Below are 17,548 nucleotides of genomic sequence, written 5' to 3'. Positions count from 1 at the left end.
TAAGGTGCTTTTTTACTGCTTGCATCAGTTACTTGATGCAGAAGAGCCATGACTACATGGAACTCTATGTAGTACTGTGTGCCTCCCATAGTCTGTTCTGGACTTGGGAACTGTGACTTTGCACACAATCATCAGAATAGAAAGGAGTGGGAGGCCCCGGAGCACAACTGAGCAAGAAGACAAGTACATTATTGTCTAGTTTGAGAAACAGAAGCCTCACAAGTCCTCAACTGGCAGCTTCATTAAATAGTATCCGCAAAACACCAGTCTCAACATCAGTGAAGAGGCGACTCTGGGATGCCTGTCTTCAAGGCAGAGTTGCAAAGAAAAAGACATATCTCAGACTGGCCAATAAAAATAAAAGATTAAGATGGACAACAGAACAGACACTGGACAGCGGAACTCTGCCTAGAAGGCCAGCATCCTGGAGTCACCTCTTCACTGTTGATGTTGAGACTGGCGTTTAATCAGTTTATTTATGTGCCACACCTGTCAGGTGGATGGTATATCAAAAGGAAACATGCTTATTAACAGGGATGTAAACCAATTTAAATGAACAAGCTTTTTGTGTGCATGGAAAATTTCTTGGATCGTTTATTTCAAGCTCATGAAACCAACACTTTACATGTTGCGTTTATATTTTTGTTCATTGTAGCTAGTTGATGAGAGAGACTAGACAACAGATTCTGAAAACAAAACTTTAATCTACAGATATACACACACATTAATGATTCATTTCATACACCCATATGTACAGTTTTTACACAGCAAACACTTCAGTAGCAATCATTCTGTGGTTCATGCTCTGTTCATCAATATGCTGGTGATGACTTCCGCTTAGCATGTACATGTTAACTTTTCTCAGGTTATTTTTTATCAAATTGTTGCACCATGAGAACAGACGGCAGCTTTTCTTGAGGAACACTCATTGGTAGAACGTATCATTCGTACCAGGACTTGAGTACTATTGAGCGTTAAAAGTTATGAAAACACCCAGAGCAACATGATGACAGCATTAGTTATGTCAATGCTAATTATGAGTAAGACGTGACGACAAAGTACATTTTTAAACAAACCAACAAACTTAATATTTGGCAAACCGATCAAGTGGCTTAATTACTATTGATTGGTTGTCTTTTTAATAAATACTTGGAAACACAGCAGGTTAAAAACATTAACATAGGCGGAGGTATTGTGAGAATCTGTGGTTGGTCGAACAATTCACTCTCCTTAGTCACAGTGGTATTCAGTGGTGTGTTGTGGAGTGGACATTACAGTAGTTCTTGGCTCCATTCCTTCTCAGCCAGGGAAGTAAGCGGACGACAGAGGGTGCAGGCCAGGCTTGGCTGGTGGTGGCCTTGGAACATCTAGAGACAAATGGGGGAAAAAAATGAAGTCGTATGACAGACAAAATCTGAATCTTAATTCAGCAAGGTTACTGACAATGTGCAAGACAATAGCTGTGTTCGAATACTCATACTAACTGCACTATGTGTGATGTTAATTGAGTATATAGTATGCTTATTGGTCATAATATGGATATAGTATGACAAAAGTTCCCGGCTATCGTACTAAATTCGCCAAAATATTAAGTATACATGCAGAGGACACCATTTCTGTACTTTAGGGCCCATACTGCAATTCAGGAAATAGGCGTGGCGTCACATGTTCAGATTTTAAGAAAATATGCACCCATACAACGAGAGCGGATACAAATGCATTGCTTTAACTAATTATGACAATGTTAAACAATGTAAAAAGTAATGATTTTTCAAATAAGTTACCTTACATGTTACGTTGGCTGACAATTTGTTAGTTACGCTGTCCTTACGAACCACATAGCTTATCATTACAACCATATGCACCTGTATGTAAGCTAACGTTAGTTGGCTAATAATACAGCAAACTTGACAGTATAAGCTAACTACCCAATGTTCATTTACTTGATTAATCATGTCATTCTTAGCTCAATGTTATCGTCGTTGTGCGTTCAACGGACATTCTGCTGCTTTCATAAATTCGCTCTGGCTATTTACTCCGATTTCAGAGCACTCTCGTCTGAGTGTACCAGAGCGCAGAATAATGAATTTACGAGCGCGCCAACACCCATTGAATGTGGCCGGTGTCAGTAAAAGTCGGCAAAAATTGTTACCAGAAGTAGTCACCAACTTTCTGGATAATACACTGCCTAACCGGCTCTGCTAGGGCGAGTAAAATGGTCAGTGGTCTCATTTGTGTCTAGAAGTAGCTAGCCAACATCAGCTTGACTGCCGCTGTAAGGTCAGAACGCTCAAATCAACCCTATTCCTCCGCGGAGCATCCAGTGTGCGCTCCATAAATTCAATCTGGAGGATAGAATTAACAACACACCCGAAGTCGTAAACTGTCTAACTAGTCATTTGTAACAAGAGGTTGCATAGCAACAGCATCAACTTCAGGTAGACCGGCAAAGACCTAGTACGCTCAACTGAAAGGATACTGTTCGTTTACAGTATACTAAAATTAACTAATAGTATGTAGTGTACAGTATGTTAGTATCGTTATTCGAACACAGTTAATGTGTATGATTTTAAAAAAGCAGAACAAACCCACTGGGTTTAGTTGAATCAATTTGGTTTCAATGTAATTTGTCAACGTAATATGACATGGAATTTGTAAAGTACATTGGATTAATTAAAAAAAATAATAAGCAATGCAAACTGTTGAGTGAAATTTCAACCACAGGATTAAGTCAAAATTGTAACGAATTTAACAGACAACCCTTGTATAAAATATGTTGAATTTGTACCTTTGAAATGGACCTTCAACGTTATACACGTGTACAAAACAGTAAGAACACCTGCTCTTTCCATGAGACTGACCAGGTGAGAACTATGGTCACTTGTATAAATTCACTTAAATCAATGTAGTCGTGGCCAAAAGTTGAGAATGACACAAATATAAATTTTCACTAAGTCTGCTGCCTCAGTTTGTATGATGGCAATTTGCATATACTCCAGAATGTTATGAAGAGTGATCAGATGAATTGCAATTAATTGCAAAGTCCCTCTTTGCCATGCAAATGAACTGAATCCCCCAAAAATATTTCCACTGCATTTCAGCCCTGCCACAAAAGGACCAGCTGACATGTCAGTGATTCTCGTTAACACAGGTGTGAGTGTTGACGAGGACAAGGCTGGAGATCACTCGGTCATGCGGATTCAGTTTGAATAACAGACTGGAACCTTCAAAATGAGGGTGGTGCTTGGAATCATTGTTCTTCCTCTGTCAACCATGGTTACCTGCAAGTAAACACATGCCGTCATCATTGCTTTGCACAAAAAGGGCTTCACAGGCAAGGATATTGCTGCCAGTAAGATTGCACCTAAAATCAACCATTTATCAGATCATCAAGAACTTCAAGGAGAGCGGTTCAATTGTTCTGAAGGAGGCTTCAGGGCGCTCAAGAAAGTCCAGCAAGCGCCAGGACCGTCTCCTAAAGTTGATTCAGCTGCGGGATCGGGGCACCACCAGTATAGAGCTTGCTCAGGAATAGCAGCAGGCAGGTGTGAGTGCATTTGCACGCACAGTGAGGGAAAGACTTTGAGGATAGCCTGGTGTCAAGAAGGGCCGTAAAGAAGCCACTTCTCTCCAGGAAAAACATCAGGGACAGACTGATATTCTGCAAAAGGTACAGGGATTGGACTGCTGAGGATTGGGTAAAGTCATTTTCTCTGATGAATCCCCTTTCCGATTGTTTGGGGCATCCAGAAAAAAGCTTGTCCGGAGAAGACAAGGTGAGCGCTACCATCAGTCCTGTGTCATGCCAACAGTAAAGCATCCTGAGACCATTCATGTGTGGGGTTGCTTCTCCGCCAAGGGAGTGGGCTCACTCACAATTTTGTCAAAGAACACGGCCATGAATAAAGAATGGTACCAACTTCGAGAGCAACTTCTCCCAACCATCCAGGAACAGTTTGGTGACGAACAATGCATTTTCCAGCATGATGGAGCACCTTGCCATAAGGCAAAAGTGATAACTAGGTGGCTCTGGGAACAAAACATCAATATTTTGGGACCATGGCCAAGAAACTCCCCAGACAAAACCCCACAAATTCTGACAAACTCCAAGCATTGATTATGCAAGAATGGGCTGCCATCAGTCAGGATGTGGCCCAGAAGTTAATTGACAGCATGCCATGGGCAGATTGCAGAGGTCTTGGAAAAAGAAGGGTCAACAATGCAAATATTGACTCTTTGCATCAACTTCGTGTTGCTTATAATTATACTTCAGTATTCCAATGTAACAGCTGACAAAAATATCTAGACACTGAAGCAGCAAACTTTATGGAAATTTATATTTGTGTCATTCTCCAAACTTTTGGCCATGACTGCAGAAGGGGAGGAGACAGGTTAAAGAAGGATTTTTAAGCCTTGAGACAATTGAGACATGGATTGTGTATGTGTGCCATTCAAAGGGTGAATGAGCAAGACAAGTATTTAAGTGCCTTTGAACAGGATATGGTAGTAGGTGCCAGGCACACCGATTTGAGTGAGTCAAGAACTGCAACGCTGCTGGGTTTTTCCACTCTAAACAGTTTCCCCATGTGTATCAAGAATGGTCCACCACCCAAAGGACATCCAGCCAACTTGACAACTGTGGGAAGCATTGGAGTCAACATGGGCCCGCATCCCTGTGGAATGCTTGACATCTTGGAGAGGCCATGCCTGAAGAATTGAGGCTGTTCTGAAGGCAAAGGGGGGGAGGGGGTGCAACTCAATATTAGGGTGGTGTTCCTAATGTGTTGTACACTAAGTGGAAACTTCACCATCTAAAAAATTTATTAAATGTACAGGCTGGGCAGCCCCTCCTACTGCACCTCCCACTGATTTAGTCTCCATTCAAAAGCAATTTTTTAAAACCCTTTTTCTCCCCAATTTTGTGATATCCAATTCGTAGTTACAGTCTTGTCCCATCGCGGCAACTCCCTACGGACTCGGGAGAGGCAAAGGTCGAGAGCCATGCGTCCTCTGAAACACGACCCTGCCAAGCCGCACTGCTTCTTGACACACTGCTCGCTTTACCCGGAAGCCAGCCACACCAATGTGTCGGAGGAAACACTGTACAATAGGCGACCGTGTCAGCGTGCATGCGCCCGGCCCGCCACAGGAATTGCTAGAGCACAATGGGACAAGGATATCCCGGCCAGCCAAACCCTTCCCTAATCCAGACGACACTGGGCCAATTGTGTGAACCCGGATCTTTTTTCCATCTACGTAACATTGCAAAAATCTGAAACTTTGTCCAAAAATGATGCAGAAAAATTTATCCATGCTTTTGTCACTTCTAGGTTAGACTACTGCAATGCTCTACTTTCCGGCTACCCAGATAAAGCACTAAATAAACTTCAGTTAGTGCTAAATACGGCTGCTAGAATCCTGACTAGAACCAAAAATTTTGATCATATTACTCCAGTGCTAGCCTCTCTACACTGGCTTCCTGTCAAAGCAAGGGCTGATTTCAAGGTTTTACTGCTAACCTACAAAGAATTACATGGGCTTGCTCCTACCGATCTCTCTGATTTGGTCCTGCCGTACATACCTACACGTACGCTACGGTCACAAGACGCAGGCCTCCTAATTGTCCCTAGAATTTCTAAGCAAACAGCTGGAGGCAGGGCTTTCTCCTATAGAGCTCCATTTTTATGGAACGGTCTGCCTACCCATGTCAGAGACGCAAACTCGGCCCCCAGTCCATCTGACCGTGCTGCTGCTCCAGTTTCAACTGTTCTGCCTTATTATTATACGACCATGCTGGTAATTTATGAACATTTGAACATCTTGGCCATGTTCTGTTATAATCTCCACCCGGCACAGCCAGAAGAGGACTGGCCACCCCACATAGCCTGGTTCCTCTCTAGGTTTTGGCCTTTCTAGGGAGTTTTTCCTAGCCACCGTGCTTCTACACCTGCATTGCTTGCTGTTTGGGGTTTTAGGCTGGGTTTCTGTACAGCACTTTGAGATATCAGCTGATGTACGAAGGGCTATATAAATAAATTTGATTTGATTTAGTGACAATGCAGTGCCTTAGACCTCTGAGTCATGGAATCAGGCAGAACTCCTATCAGCAATACAAGGTTTATTTGAGAAATTGCAAGGATGATCTCCCTATCAGGATGAACCCGGATAGGATCTTGACTATTTACAAGTCCCTCCGTCTTTATATACTCCACCAACACAAAAAGCTTCTTATCCCTCAAAGAGGGAGGCAAGCCTACAAGAGATACATAAGGGTAATTAGTTATACTCCCTTAAAGCATTCAAACAAACAAAAACAGGTTCTAACCAGTTCTTACAGCCTGTGTGTCTTAAGATAGGGGAGTGATGATCTTTAGAGCCTAAACAAACAGACAGGAGAAGAATTCAACCTGGATGGCTTTCAGTGTCACAGAGATAAGGAACAAATAACTCCTTTGTTGGGTGTACGACAAGGTTACTGGACAGCTGTGGGAAATGACCAGTGACTAACAAAGAGTTTGCAGTCACAACAGTATTAGACTAATAAAATCATTTTGCTCCAACACTTTGTCACAGACTACTACTAATGTGCCATCATGAGAATGATTAACTAAATATATTTATTGCTCCTATCGAAGTCATTCCAAAGGTTAGGTTTAATAACAGAGCAAATTAAATGCAACCATACTTTAGAAGTCATATATATAAATCAATGATTGTAAATGCTATATAGGCCTAAATACTAAGTCATCCTCCACTAGTTTTAATTCAACCCTGGGTTCAACCAAAAGAATAGACAATGCATATAGGCCTAGGGTTTCAAGCTTTGGTTGATTTTAAAACAAAAATCTAAGATAAAGAATAGTAATAAATCAAACTTTATTTAAATCTGATTAGATTAAGTCTAAAGTCTATTCTTTATCATCTTGGATTTTTGGTTGAGATGGAGACGTGAATCCAACATATCAATTATTTATTTGTAGACAAACTGGATATTAAGTTGCCCTTGAAGGTCCACCTGGACCACTAACTTAGTCTGGCTTTAATTCCAGTTCTTCTACAAATAAATAATATGTTGGCTTCACGCCTCCATCTCATACAAAAATCAAAGTTAAAGAATATGACTAAATCAAATTTTAAATAAAAGTTGGATTTTATTTAGCACTGTTCTTTAACTTTGAAGTCCGTGTCAAAAGATACAAATCCTTCAAAAGTTGATGTTTGGTTGCGTTGACAACCAAACAGTTCAATATCACTTTTGCAATACAGTAAATAGCATATTAACTTAAGTGTTGGATACCCATCTCCAACTAAATAAAAAGTTAAAAGAATAGGATTAAACCAGTAGCTCAGATTAAACTAGCCAAGCATTAAAATGTTTATATTTGGTTGCGTTATCAACCAAACACAATTCATTATTACTTTTGTAATATAGTAAATAGCCTAAAGTTAAGGCTGATTTACAGACTAAGGTCTAGCAGTATTTATTCAACCTTAAAATGATTAGCACATCCATGGCAACATTGAGGTTAGCCTAATGTAGTAGCCTAACTAGAAATGTCTTGTTATCTAATCATAGAAAGCTTGCATGTTCTAGATAGCATGCAAAGGTTGCAGGTCTGTGGATTGCTGTAATAATCTGTGCAGAATCTCAAACAGCTTGATCTCTTGCACCATGTACTTTATTCATTTTAAGTTTCACTGTGCTTCATCTAATAGCAGAAAGGTTGAAATCACATTGATCAACGTCTCAACCAAATATCACCCACATTTCCATGTTGAAATGATGTGGTGTGCCCAGTGGGAAGGGACATAACCTCTCTGGGATCGTTCGGGACGCTAGCGTCCCACCTCGCCAACAGCCAGTGAAATTGCAGGGCGCCAAAGCCAAATTCAAAACAACAGACATCTCAAAATTAAAATTCCTCAACCATACAAGTATTTTACAGCATTTTAAATATACACTTCTCATTAATCCAACCACCGTGTCCGATTTCAAAAAGGCTTTTCGGCGAAAGTAGAACATATCATTATATTAGGTCAGCAACTAGTCACAGAAAGCATTCAGCCATTTTCCAACCAAAGAGGCGTCACAAGAAGCAGAAAAATAGATTGTGATTAATTCTAACCTTTGACAATCTTCATCAGATGACACTCCCAGGACTCAATGTTACACAATACATGTATGTTTTGTTAGATCAAGTCCCTATTTATATCCAAAAACCTCAGATTACATTGGAGCCATGAAATGCCTCCAATTTCCAGAGAAATTGCAGAGAGCCACATCAAATAACAGAAATACTCATCATAAACTTTGATGAAAGATACATGTTTTACACAGAAGTTTAAAGATAAACTTGTTCTTAATGCAACCGCTGTGTCAGATTTCAAAAAAGCTTTACGGCAAAAGCACAATATTCAATAATCTGAGAACAGCGTTCAGCCACAAAAGCAAGCCATACAGTTACCTGTCAAATTGTGGAGTCAACAAAAGTCATAAATAGCATTATAAATCTTCACTTACCTTTGCTGATCTTCGTCGGAATGCACACCCAGGACTCCCACAATAAATGTTTGTTTTGTTCGATTACGTCCATATTTATGTCCAAATACCTCAGTTTTGTTCGCGCATTTAGTTCACTATTCCAAAGGCACAATGCGCGAGTGCAAAATCCAGACGAAAAGTCAAAAGAGTTCCATTACAGTTTGTAGAAACATGTCAAACGATGTTTACAATCAATCTTTAGGGTCTTTTTATAATAAATCTTCAATAATATTCCAACCGGACAATAGCGTAATCATTACAGAGGAAAAAGAAGGAACGGCGTGCCCGCGTAGTAAACAACTGATTGGCCTCAGCCTAGTCCACTTATTGAAACAGCTGTTATTCGACACCCACAATAGAAGCCTCAAACAACTTTCTAAAGGCTGTTGACATCTGCTGGAAGCCTTGGGAAGTGCAATCTGGCCCCATAGACACAGTATATTGAATAGGCGATCACTTAAATTAAACTACAAACCTCAGATTTCCCACTTCCTGGTTGGATTCGTCTCAGGTTTTTCACATGTCATATGAGTTCTGTTATACTCACAGACATCATTCAAACAGGTTTAGAAACTTCAGAGTGTTTTCTATCCAATACTACTAATAATATGCATATATTAGCATCTGGGACAGAGTAGCAGGCATTTTACTCTGGGCACCTTATTCATCCAAGCTACTCAATACTGCTCCCCTGTCACCAAGAAGTTAAGAGGCATGTAGAGTGAACTTCCCCTCAAACTGGCATCACTCAAACAAATAACCCCCAGTGTCTACAAAGCAGGTATGGATGTGGTCTTACCTCTGTTGAGGTGCATGCCAGACAACAGACCACGGAGGGGAATGCTGTCGTCTCGCTTCTCAAAGTACTTGGACTCCAACCCAGCAAGCTCGCCACTACAAGTTCAAAAAAGAGAAAGAAGAATAAGACCGTTATGAAGATGGAAAAAAGGCAGTCTGAATGGAAGGCCCAGAGAATAAAGTAGATGGTCTTGGGCTGATGGTGATGGACCATCCATACACCGGAGCTATTTTCATGCAACTGTGAGCAGAGAAAACATTTCTGAACACTTCCAAGTTAATTCTGATGCTGAAAGCACACAACGTAACAGAGAGCTGGACTCACTTCTCTTTGTTGGAGGGCTGAGGGGGATGCTGTGCTGTGGGGCTCCCATCCCTCACATCCACAGGAGACATGCCGGACTTGGTACTCATCGGGTTAAACTGGACCTGCAATTCAGTCCAGGTCAACAAAAAAGGCTGAATTCAAGCAAACCCCCAAATACAGCTGAAACGAGTTAGAAATACAACAAAATTGAGTTCAAGCTGCCTTATCCCACACCTCATAGAATTATTGGTTCTTCCAAGATTAAATTATAGTCGACGTAAGGAATTGTTCATTGTTATCCATACCTACATCCATACCTGCTTTAGGTAAATCATCCAGGTTGCTATTCATGATGTGGCCCAAATTCAAGGCTGTGTCATTGCAAAACCACACCTATTTCAACACACTTCTAAATATAGCATGAAAGTTTAATTAGAATTTCAGCGTAACAAAGGAGAAAAGATGAGCCTGCCTTGGCTCCAGGGCCCTGGTTGTGTAGTGAGAAGACAGAGCGGCTGGACAGAGGGAGTTTGGAGTTCAGCGTGGACGTGATGGGGTAGCCCTGTCCGGCCGAGGAGGGAAACGCTCGGCTGTCCAGCTGAAAACAAAGTCAAGCACACGTGACTTGAGCTGATCTGATTGTGTGCACTTTGCTGGTCAAATCGTAAAAGGTAGACTTGACAATATGATGTCATCATTCACAACATTGTCAAACCTTGCAGATAGAAATACCATGAATAGAGCTGACATGATTCCTTGTTATGCATAACAAGTTTATTCATATATCTGAATATTCCAAAACTGTGTCCTGCCGCCTGCGTAACGCATCCCTGCTAACAGAAAACAATCCAATTTAAATCTGCCAAATGCCAACAGCAGCAGATCGTCTTAGCAGATTCGATTTTTATTGAGGTCTATAAGCAGGAAGTTTCCCTGCCTGTGTATGATGTCATATGGCAGAGTCTGCCTTTAAGACGCATGCATACAACTTTAAAATCTACACACGTGTATATAAAACTGCAATTAAAAACACTAAACACGATACCCACTGCAACTAAAACATATCTTACCGTGTACTATGACATGTTTAGTGCTTACCATGTTGTGAGATGCACTGCCCATCCTCTGTCCAGTTGAGGCTGAGAGAGTTGAAGGAGTCTCAAACGTTCCAAGGGTCTCTGGCTTCCTGGATAACTGGTTCTCATTCAGCTGTTTGTTCAGCCACATTATAACTGAAGGATAAGACAAATCCATTGTTGCAGGGGAAGACTAAATGAATACAAACAGTAGGTCATTTGTTAACAGCCAAGGTTAAGCGCAAAATCATGTAGTTGTATTTTTTGTTAAACATTTCTTTAAAAGACCTTCCATACCATTCTCGTTTGTTTTCAGCACTTCCCTGCTTTCATCTAATTTCTGAACCGTCTCCTCCAACTGCTCCTTCAATTTCGACACCTACAGTGGAAGTTACAACCAAAAAGATCAATCCAAACTTGACACCCAATAATTATGTCAGCGCCCACTACTCCTCAGATCTTGGCTTACGCTTGTGCGCGCACACACACACTTTCGGCAGCCATTTCTAACCATTTTTGTTATTCTCAGATTCGCATTTAAGGTAGTGGACACTAATGGAAACACACACCTCCTCGTCTCTATGCTTGAGCTGCTGCTGAGTGTCCTGCAGGTCTCTATGGGCTTTGTGCAGCCTCTCCTGGGTCTCCTGAAGCACCTTCTCCTGAGACACCATCACAGTGTTCTTCACCTTGATCTTCCCCACCAGGCCCCTCAGCTCTCCCTGCAGCTTCTTGATGATGCCATTGGCCTAGGAAGTCAACACGAGGTAGTGTCAAGACGGTACTTCACCCCCACGCTCAATGTGTTCTTTCTCAAAGGGGATGTGATCAGACCCAAGACAAAATTGGTATCAATATTTAGACTCAAATAAGTGCATGAGTGGACAAGGACTTGTGGATTTGAACTTGACTGGATTGAGTCTGTGACCATGTATTTCCAGACCATGACATGCATAACAAAAAGCCATGACTGGAAATGTAAGTAACCCACCTTTATGAGTTCCTCAGACAGGGATTTCACTGTGGCTTCCAGTTTTCCCATTTGGAGTTGTTTGCTTTCGGCATTTCCTTCAACTGAGTTCTACACACAAACACAGAATGTCACATGTTGTATAGCACACTATTACATATACAACTAATATAAGGACAGGACATGAGACGGGAGTAGAAATTAACGTCGGCATTGTTTAATGCATTTCACAGGAAGAACATTCCAAGCATTACAACGTAGGTAAGCAAGGGAGGGTTACAAGTGCCCTAAAGGGACAAAACTAGAATATCAATACACAACATATTCCTCCCCCTTTACTTTGATGACTCATAAGGAAAAAGTAAATATTCACTGTTTTGCCTTGTTTTCTTTTTAATATAAGTTATCTTAATGTAAATAAATGAACTTTTCGGAATAGCCTTTTCTAAACTAGGGATAGAGGGTAGACTGCCTCAGTCCCCAGACTTAAGCCAGGGGTCTATTCTGCCCCAATGTCGGAGGTTAGTCTGAACTAAATAGTCAACCTGTCAGGGGGTCGTCTTTCTCTTGCAGGGTAATGACGACGTACTGGTGAGTCTACAGTCACATTATCTCCGAGTCTGAGTGGTGATGGTGTATGCCCAGACTGGGGTGCAACAGTACCCTGAGTAGGCACTCTGGCTGGTTCAGGTGAGTCTAGAGTACCTTCCACATTTGTAGGTTGCTGCAATGGATGTTCAGGTGATAGCTCATAGTCATGGTAGGTCTCCAGTAGCTGATCTTGGTTTGTCACTTGACATGAGTCATCTCTGAGGTTGGTTCCTGGCAACAGTTGATCCACGTGTCTCCTCCAGATTATGTTTTCTGGTGTGTGAACTGTGTAGGACATAGGCCCTGTTTGTGCAACCACTGTGGCTGGTATCCATTTTGGACCTTTGCAGTAGTTCTGAGCAAGAACCCTCTCTCCAGCTATGAAGCTTTTGTCTTTTGCTTTGCTCCGTCTCTCCACCTGTGCTCTCTGTACAACCTGTCTTGTCTTTGGAGGTCTCAGGAGGTCGAGTCACGTGCGAAGCCGTCTTTTCATCATTGGTTGTAGCGTGGGGAGTGTTTCTGGTTAACCTGTTTGGGATAGGGGGCAGCATTTTCACATTTGGATGAAAAGCGTGCCCAGAGTAAACTGCCTGCTACTCAGTCCCAGTTGCTAATATATGCATATTAATTAGTAGATTTGGATAGAAAACACTGACGTTTCTAAAACTGTTTGAATGGTGTCTGTGAGTATAACAGAACTCATATGGCAGGCGAAAACCTGAGAAAAATTCAACCAGGAAGTGGGAAATCTGAGGTTTGTAGTTTTTCAAAGCTTGGCCTATTGAAAACAGTGTCTATGGCGTCAAATTGCACTTCCTAAGGCTTCCACTAGATGTCAACCGTCTTTAGAGGGCACTTTGAGTCAGTGGTCTGGCAGAGTGCCACGAGCTTGTGACGCACGGTGATGTGAGAGGTAGCTCTCGTTCCATTGCTTTTCTACAGACAAAAGGAATTCTCCGGTTGGAACATTATTGAAGATTTATGTTAAAAACATCCTAAAGATTGATTCTACACATCGTTTGACATGTTTCTACAGACTGTAACGGGAACTGTTGGACTTTGTCTGGACCTTGTGCCTCATGAAGATGGATTACTGGGCGGAACGCATTAACAACAAGGAGGAATTTGGACATAAATGAAGAACTTTATCAAACAAATCAAACATTTATTGTGGAACTGGGATTCCTGGGAGTGCATTCTGATGAAGATCAAAGGTAAGTGAATATTTATAATGCTATTTCTCACTTCTGTTGACTCCAACATGGCAGATATCTCTTTGGATTGATTTGTCGTCTGAGCGCTGTACTCAGATTATTGCATGGTGTGCTTTTTCCGTAAAGTTTAAAAAAAATCTGACACAGCGGTTGCATTAAGGAGAAATCTCTATAATTCTGTGAATAACACATGTATCTTTTATCAATGTTTATTATGAGTATTTCTGGAAATTGATGTGGCTCTCTGCAAAATCACCATATGTTTTGGAAGAAAAACATTACTGAACGTAACGCGCCAATGTAAACAAATATTTGGATATAAATATGCACTTTATCGAACAAAACATACATGTATTGTGTAACATGTCATGAGTGTCATCTGATGACGATCAAAGGTTAGTGATTAATTTTATCGATATTTCTGCTTTTTGTGACAACCATCTTTGGCTGGAAAAATGGCTGTGTGTGTTTGTGACTTGGCTCTGGCCTAACAATCATATGTTGTGCTTTCGCTGTAAAGCCTTTTTGAAATCTGACATGATGGGTAGATTAACAAGAAGTTTTAATTTGGTGTATTGCACTTGTTAATGTGTAAAAGTTACATATTTCTAAAAAATATTTTTGAATTTCGCACGCTGCCTTTTCAGCGGAATGTTGTTGAGGGGTGCCGCTAGCGGAACCCCTAGCCATAAAGAAGTTTTAACAAGGTGTTTAGACGCCTATTAAGGGAGCCGTTCTCGTGATGATTTTAAAGCCTGCTTCATCGTTTGGACAAACCTTTCAGCGAGGCCTTTCGTAGCAGGGTGATACGGCGCTGACTTGATGTGCTGAATTCCATTTGCTTCCATGAATGACCGGAACTCTTCAGAAACCAGTTGGGGGCCATTATCACTAACGAGTTGCGTCGGCAAGCCGAGGAGACTGAAGATTGACCGTTGCTCTTCTATGGTTCTCTCCGCTGAGGTGCTCTTCATCACTGTGACTTCAGGTCATTTGCTGTGTGCGTCAACTATGGCTAAGAAAATTACAATCCTCCAGTGGGCCTGCATAGTCTATGTGGACTCGCTGCCAAGGCGCCTCTGGGAAGTCCCATGGGTGTAGTGGCGCTAGCTGAGGCATGTTCCTCATCTTTTGACATGCAGAACATGACTCAACGTTGTCTTTGATAGCTGCGTCCAGACCTGGCCACCAAAAGTAGCTGCGTGCAATCTCCTTCATTCGCACCATGCCACAGTGCACTGAATGGAGTTCTTCAAGCACCTGCCTTCTCAGTGGTGGCGGTATGATGACTCGAAAACCCCATAGCAAGCATCCAAACTGAACTGTGAGCTTGTTTCTCCTCACTGGGTAAGGTTGTAGGCTGTCCGACATCTCCTTTTCCACGAGTGACAATCTCCACAACCTCAGACATCACTGGATCAGTGTGGGTGAACTTTTTCCACTTGGACAGATGTAACTAGGGCGTTCATCATTTCCTTGAAGTAGAAGATTTCAGCCTGTGAGTGCTTAGTGTGTGACAGGTAAGGGAAGCCTTGAGAGGCCGTCTGCATTGCAGTGCTGCTCAGACCTTCTGTACTTGATATCGTACTGGTGAGCAGATAACAATAACGCCCATCGCTGCATGCGGCTGGCTGCAAGCGACGGAATGCCGGTGTGGGGACCAAAGATGGAGGTGAGGGGTCTATGGTCCGTCAGCAGTGGGAATCGTCGGCCAAACAGAAACTGATGAAATTTCTTAACTCCAAACACAATGGCGAGTGTTTCACGCTTAATCTGTGCATAATTGCTCTCGGCTTTACTTAAGGTCTGTGATGCGAAAGCAATTGGCCTTTCTTCACCTGATGGCATGATGTGTGAGACAACCGCACCAACGCCATAAGGCGATGCATCACATGCCAACTGTAATGGCAAGTTGGGATTGAAGTGGGTTAGGGCCTCTGAGCTAAGGCTGTTTTCACTTTCTTGAAGGTCTCCTCACATCGGTCTGTCCACTTCCACTGTTTGGTTTAATTCAAAGGTTCATGCAGTGGTGTTAACACGTTGGCTAGGTTTGGCACAAACTTTGCGTAGTATGTCAGTAGTCCTAAGAATGATCTCAGCTGACTCACGTTCTGTGGGGATGGAGCTTCCGCAACAGCCTTCACCTTCGATGGCGCCTTGTGGAGCCTCGAACTGTCGATGACGTGGCCCAGGTACTCAGAGGGCCGGAAAAACTTGCATTCGTCCAACCGGACCCTCAGACCGTACTCCTCCAATCTCTGTAGTGTAGTGTTCAGGTTTCTCAGGTGCTCCTGCTCGTCTTTGCCGGTGATGAGTAGATCGTCGAGGTAACATTGGACCCCAGTGAGCTCGCTCAGTATCTGGTCCATAGCTCTATGAAATAAGGCCGGAGCTGAGGTGATTCCAAAAGGAAGCCCCCGGTACCTGTACAGTCCTTTGTGAGTCACTATGATCAACAGTTCTTGTGACTCTTGGTCCACATGCATCTGTAGATAGACTTATGTCAGGCCTATCTTACTGAATTTTTGTCCTCCATCTAAACCAGAAAAGAGGTAGTCAATGAGGGGTAGTGGATATTTTTCAGCAGTCAAGACTGGGTTAATGGTGACTTAGAAATCACCACAGATTCTGAGTGAGCCATCTTTTTTTATGACTGGAACAACGGGTGTAGCCCATTCACTGGATTCAATATTCCACTCTCGACTAGTCTGTTTAGCTCAATTTCAACTTTTGGTTTTATGGCGTATGGGACAGGTCTAGCTTTGAAGCATTTTGGCTTGCTGTCTGGATTAACTGTTATGTCCTTCATACTGCCAAGTTCTCCTTTGAACACATCCGTGTGTTTCCTCAATATCCCTTGTAGGTTTGTGTCCTCTTTTGAAACCATGTGAACTTCCTGCCAGTTTAGTTTGATCTTTACCAGCCATGTGCTTCCTAGCAATGCTGGATGGTTGCCTTTCACAATGTAGAGTGGTAGCTTTACCTTCTGTTTGTTGAGCTCCACTGTAACAATCACGCTTCCTCTCACTGAAGCAATCTCACCAGTGTGTTTTCAGCGTCATCTTGTGGGCTGTAGTGTGAGGTGATGTAGTTTCTCCTTGTATACAGCCTCAGACAGCGAAGATATGGCTGCTCCAGTGTCCACTTGCATCCGTACTGCGTTTCCATCCAGTAGCGGTGTCACCCAGTACCCGTACCCATTGTCTGAAACGGACAAAACATGCAAAGATTCTTCCCCTTCAGACAAGGTATAACTTTGTTCATCCTCCGCGTGCTCCATTTTATGCATTTTACTTTCTTTTTGTACTTCCTGAAGTCGCTTTTCCTTTGTTTCCGTACTTTTGTTTTTACATGCACGTTCGATGTGACCCTTTTTCCCACAACTTCTGCAGTCTAAGTCATTGCACCAACACTCCTCTGCTTGGTGACCTGGTTTCCCACAGCGATAGCATGGTTTCCCACCTCCTGCCTTGATTTTTAACCACGTAGACACCTTATGCACTTTGGTCGATGCACTTAGCTGTTGTGCGTCTTTATTTGCCATTTCCATCGACGTACTCACTTCTATTGCTCTCTGCAATGTTAAGTTACTCTCAGTCCTCCCGGGTGGCGCAGTGGTTAAGGGCGCTGTACTGCAGCGCCAGCTGTGCCATCAGAGTCCCTGGGTTTGCGCCCAGGCTCTGTCGTAACCGGCCGCGACCGGGAGGTCCGTGGGGCGACGCACAATTGGCCTAGCGTCGTCCGGGTTAGGGAGGGCTTGGTCGGTAGGGATGTCCTTGTCTCATCGCGCACCAGCGACTCCTGTGGCGGGCCGGGCGCAGTGCGCGCTAACCAAGGTTGCCAGGTGCACACCCTCCGACACATTGGTGCGGCTGGCTTCCGGGTTGGATGCGCACTGTGTTAAGAAGCAGTACGGCTGGTTGGGTTGTGTATCGGAGGACACATGACTTTCAACCTTCGTCTCTCCCGAGCCCGTACGGGAGTTGTAGCGATGAGACAAGATAGTAGCTACTACAACAATTGGATACCACGAAATTGGGGAGAAAAAAG

The 17,548-nt window shown here is 42.8% G+C and overlaps 1 protein-coding gene across 1 annotated transcript in view; it reads right to left on the bottom strand.

Annotated features, from left to right (window-relative positions):
• Positions 1–578: 578 nt before the first annotated feature.
• The window catches only part of sass6 (SAS-6 centriolar assembly protein), a 22,327-nt gene continuing 5,357 nt past the window's right edge, over positions 579–17,548 (bottom strand). Inside the window, exons 10-17 of the mRNA XM_020480262.2 lie at positions 11,715–11,804; positions 11,293–11,472; positions 11,021–11,102; positions 10,746–10,879; positions 10,120–10,245; positions 9,666–9,769; positions 9,342–9,436; positions 579–1,367 (exon numbers count right to left, since the gene is read on the bottom strand). Coding sequence (XP_020335851.1) covers positions 1,300–1,367; positions 9,342–9,436; positions 9,666–9,769; positions 10,120–10,245; positions 10,746–10,879; positions 11,021–11,102; positions 11,293–11,472; positions 11,715–11,804 — 879 coding nt within the window. The 3' untranslated portion in view covers positions 579–1,299. The remainder of the gene's footprint in view (positions 1,368–9,341; positions 9,437–9,665; positions 9,770–10,119; positions 10,246–10,745; positions 10,880–11,020; positions 11,103–11,292; positions 11,473–11,714; positions 11,805–17,548) is intronic.

This window comes from Oncorhynchus kisutch, linkage group LG4, assembly GCF_002021735.2.
Source record: "Oncorhynchus kisutch isolate 150728-3 linkage group LG4, Okis_V2, whole genome shotgun sequence".
NCBI lineage: Eukaryota > Metazoa > Chordata > Actinopteri > Salmoniformes > Salmonidae > Oncorhynchus > Oncorhynchus kisutch.
This window is presented reverse-complemented; position numbering and strand designations above follow the sequence as displayed.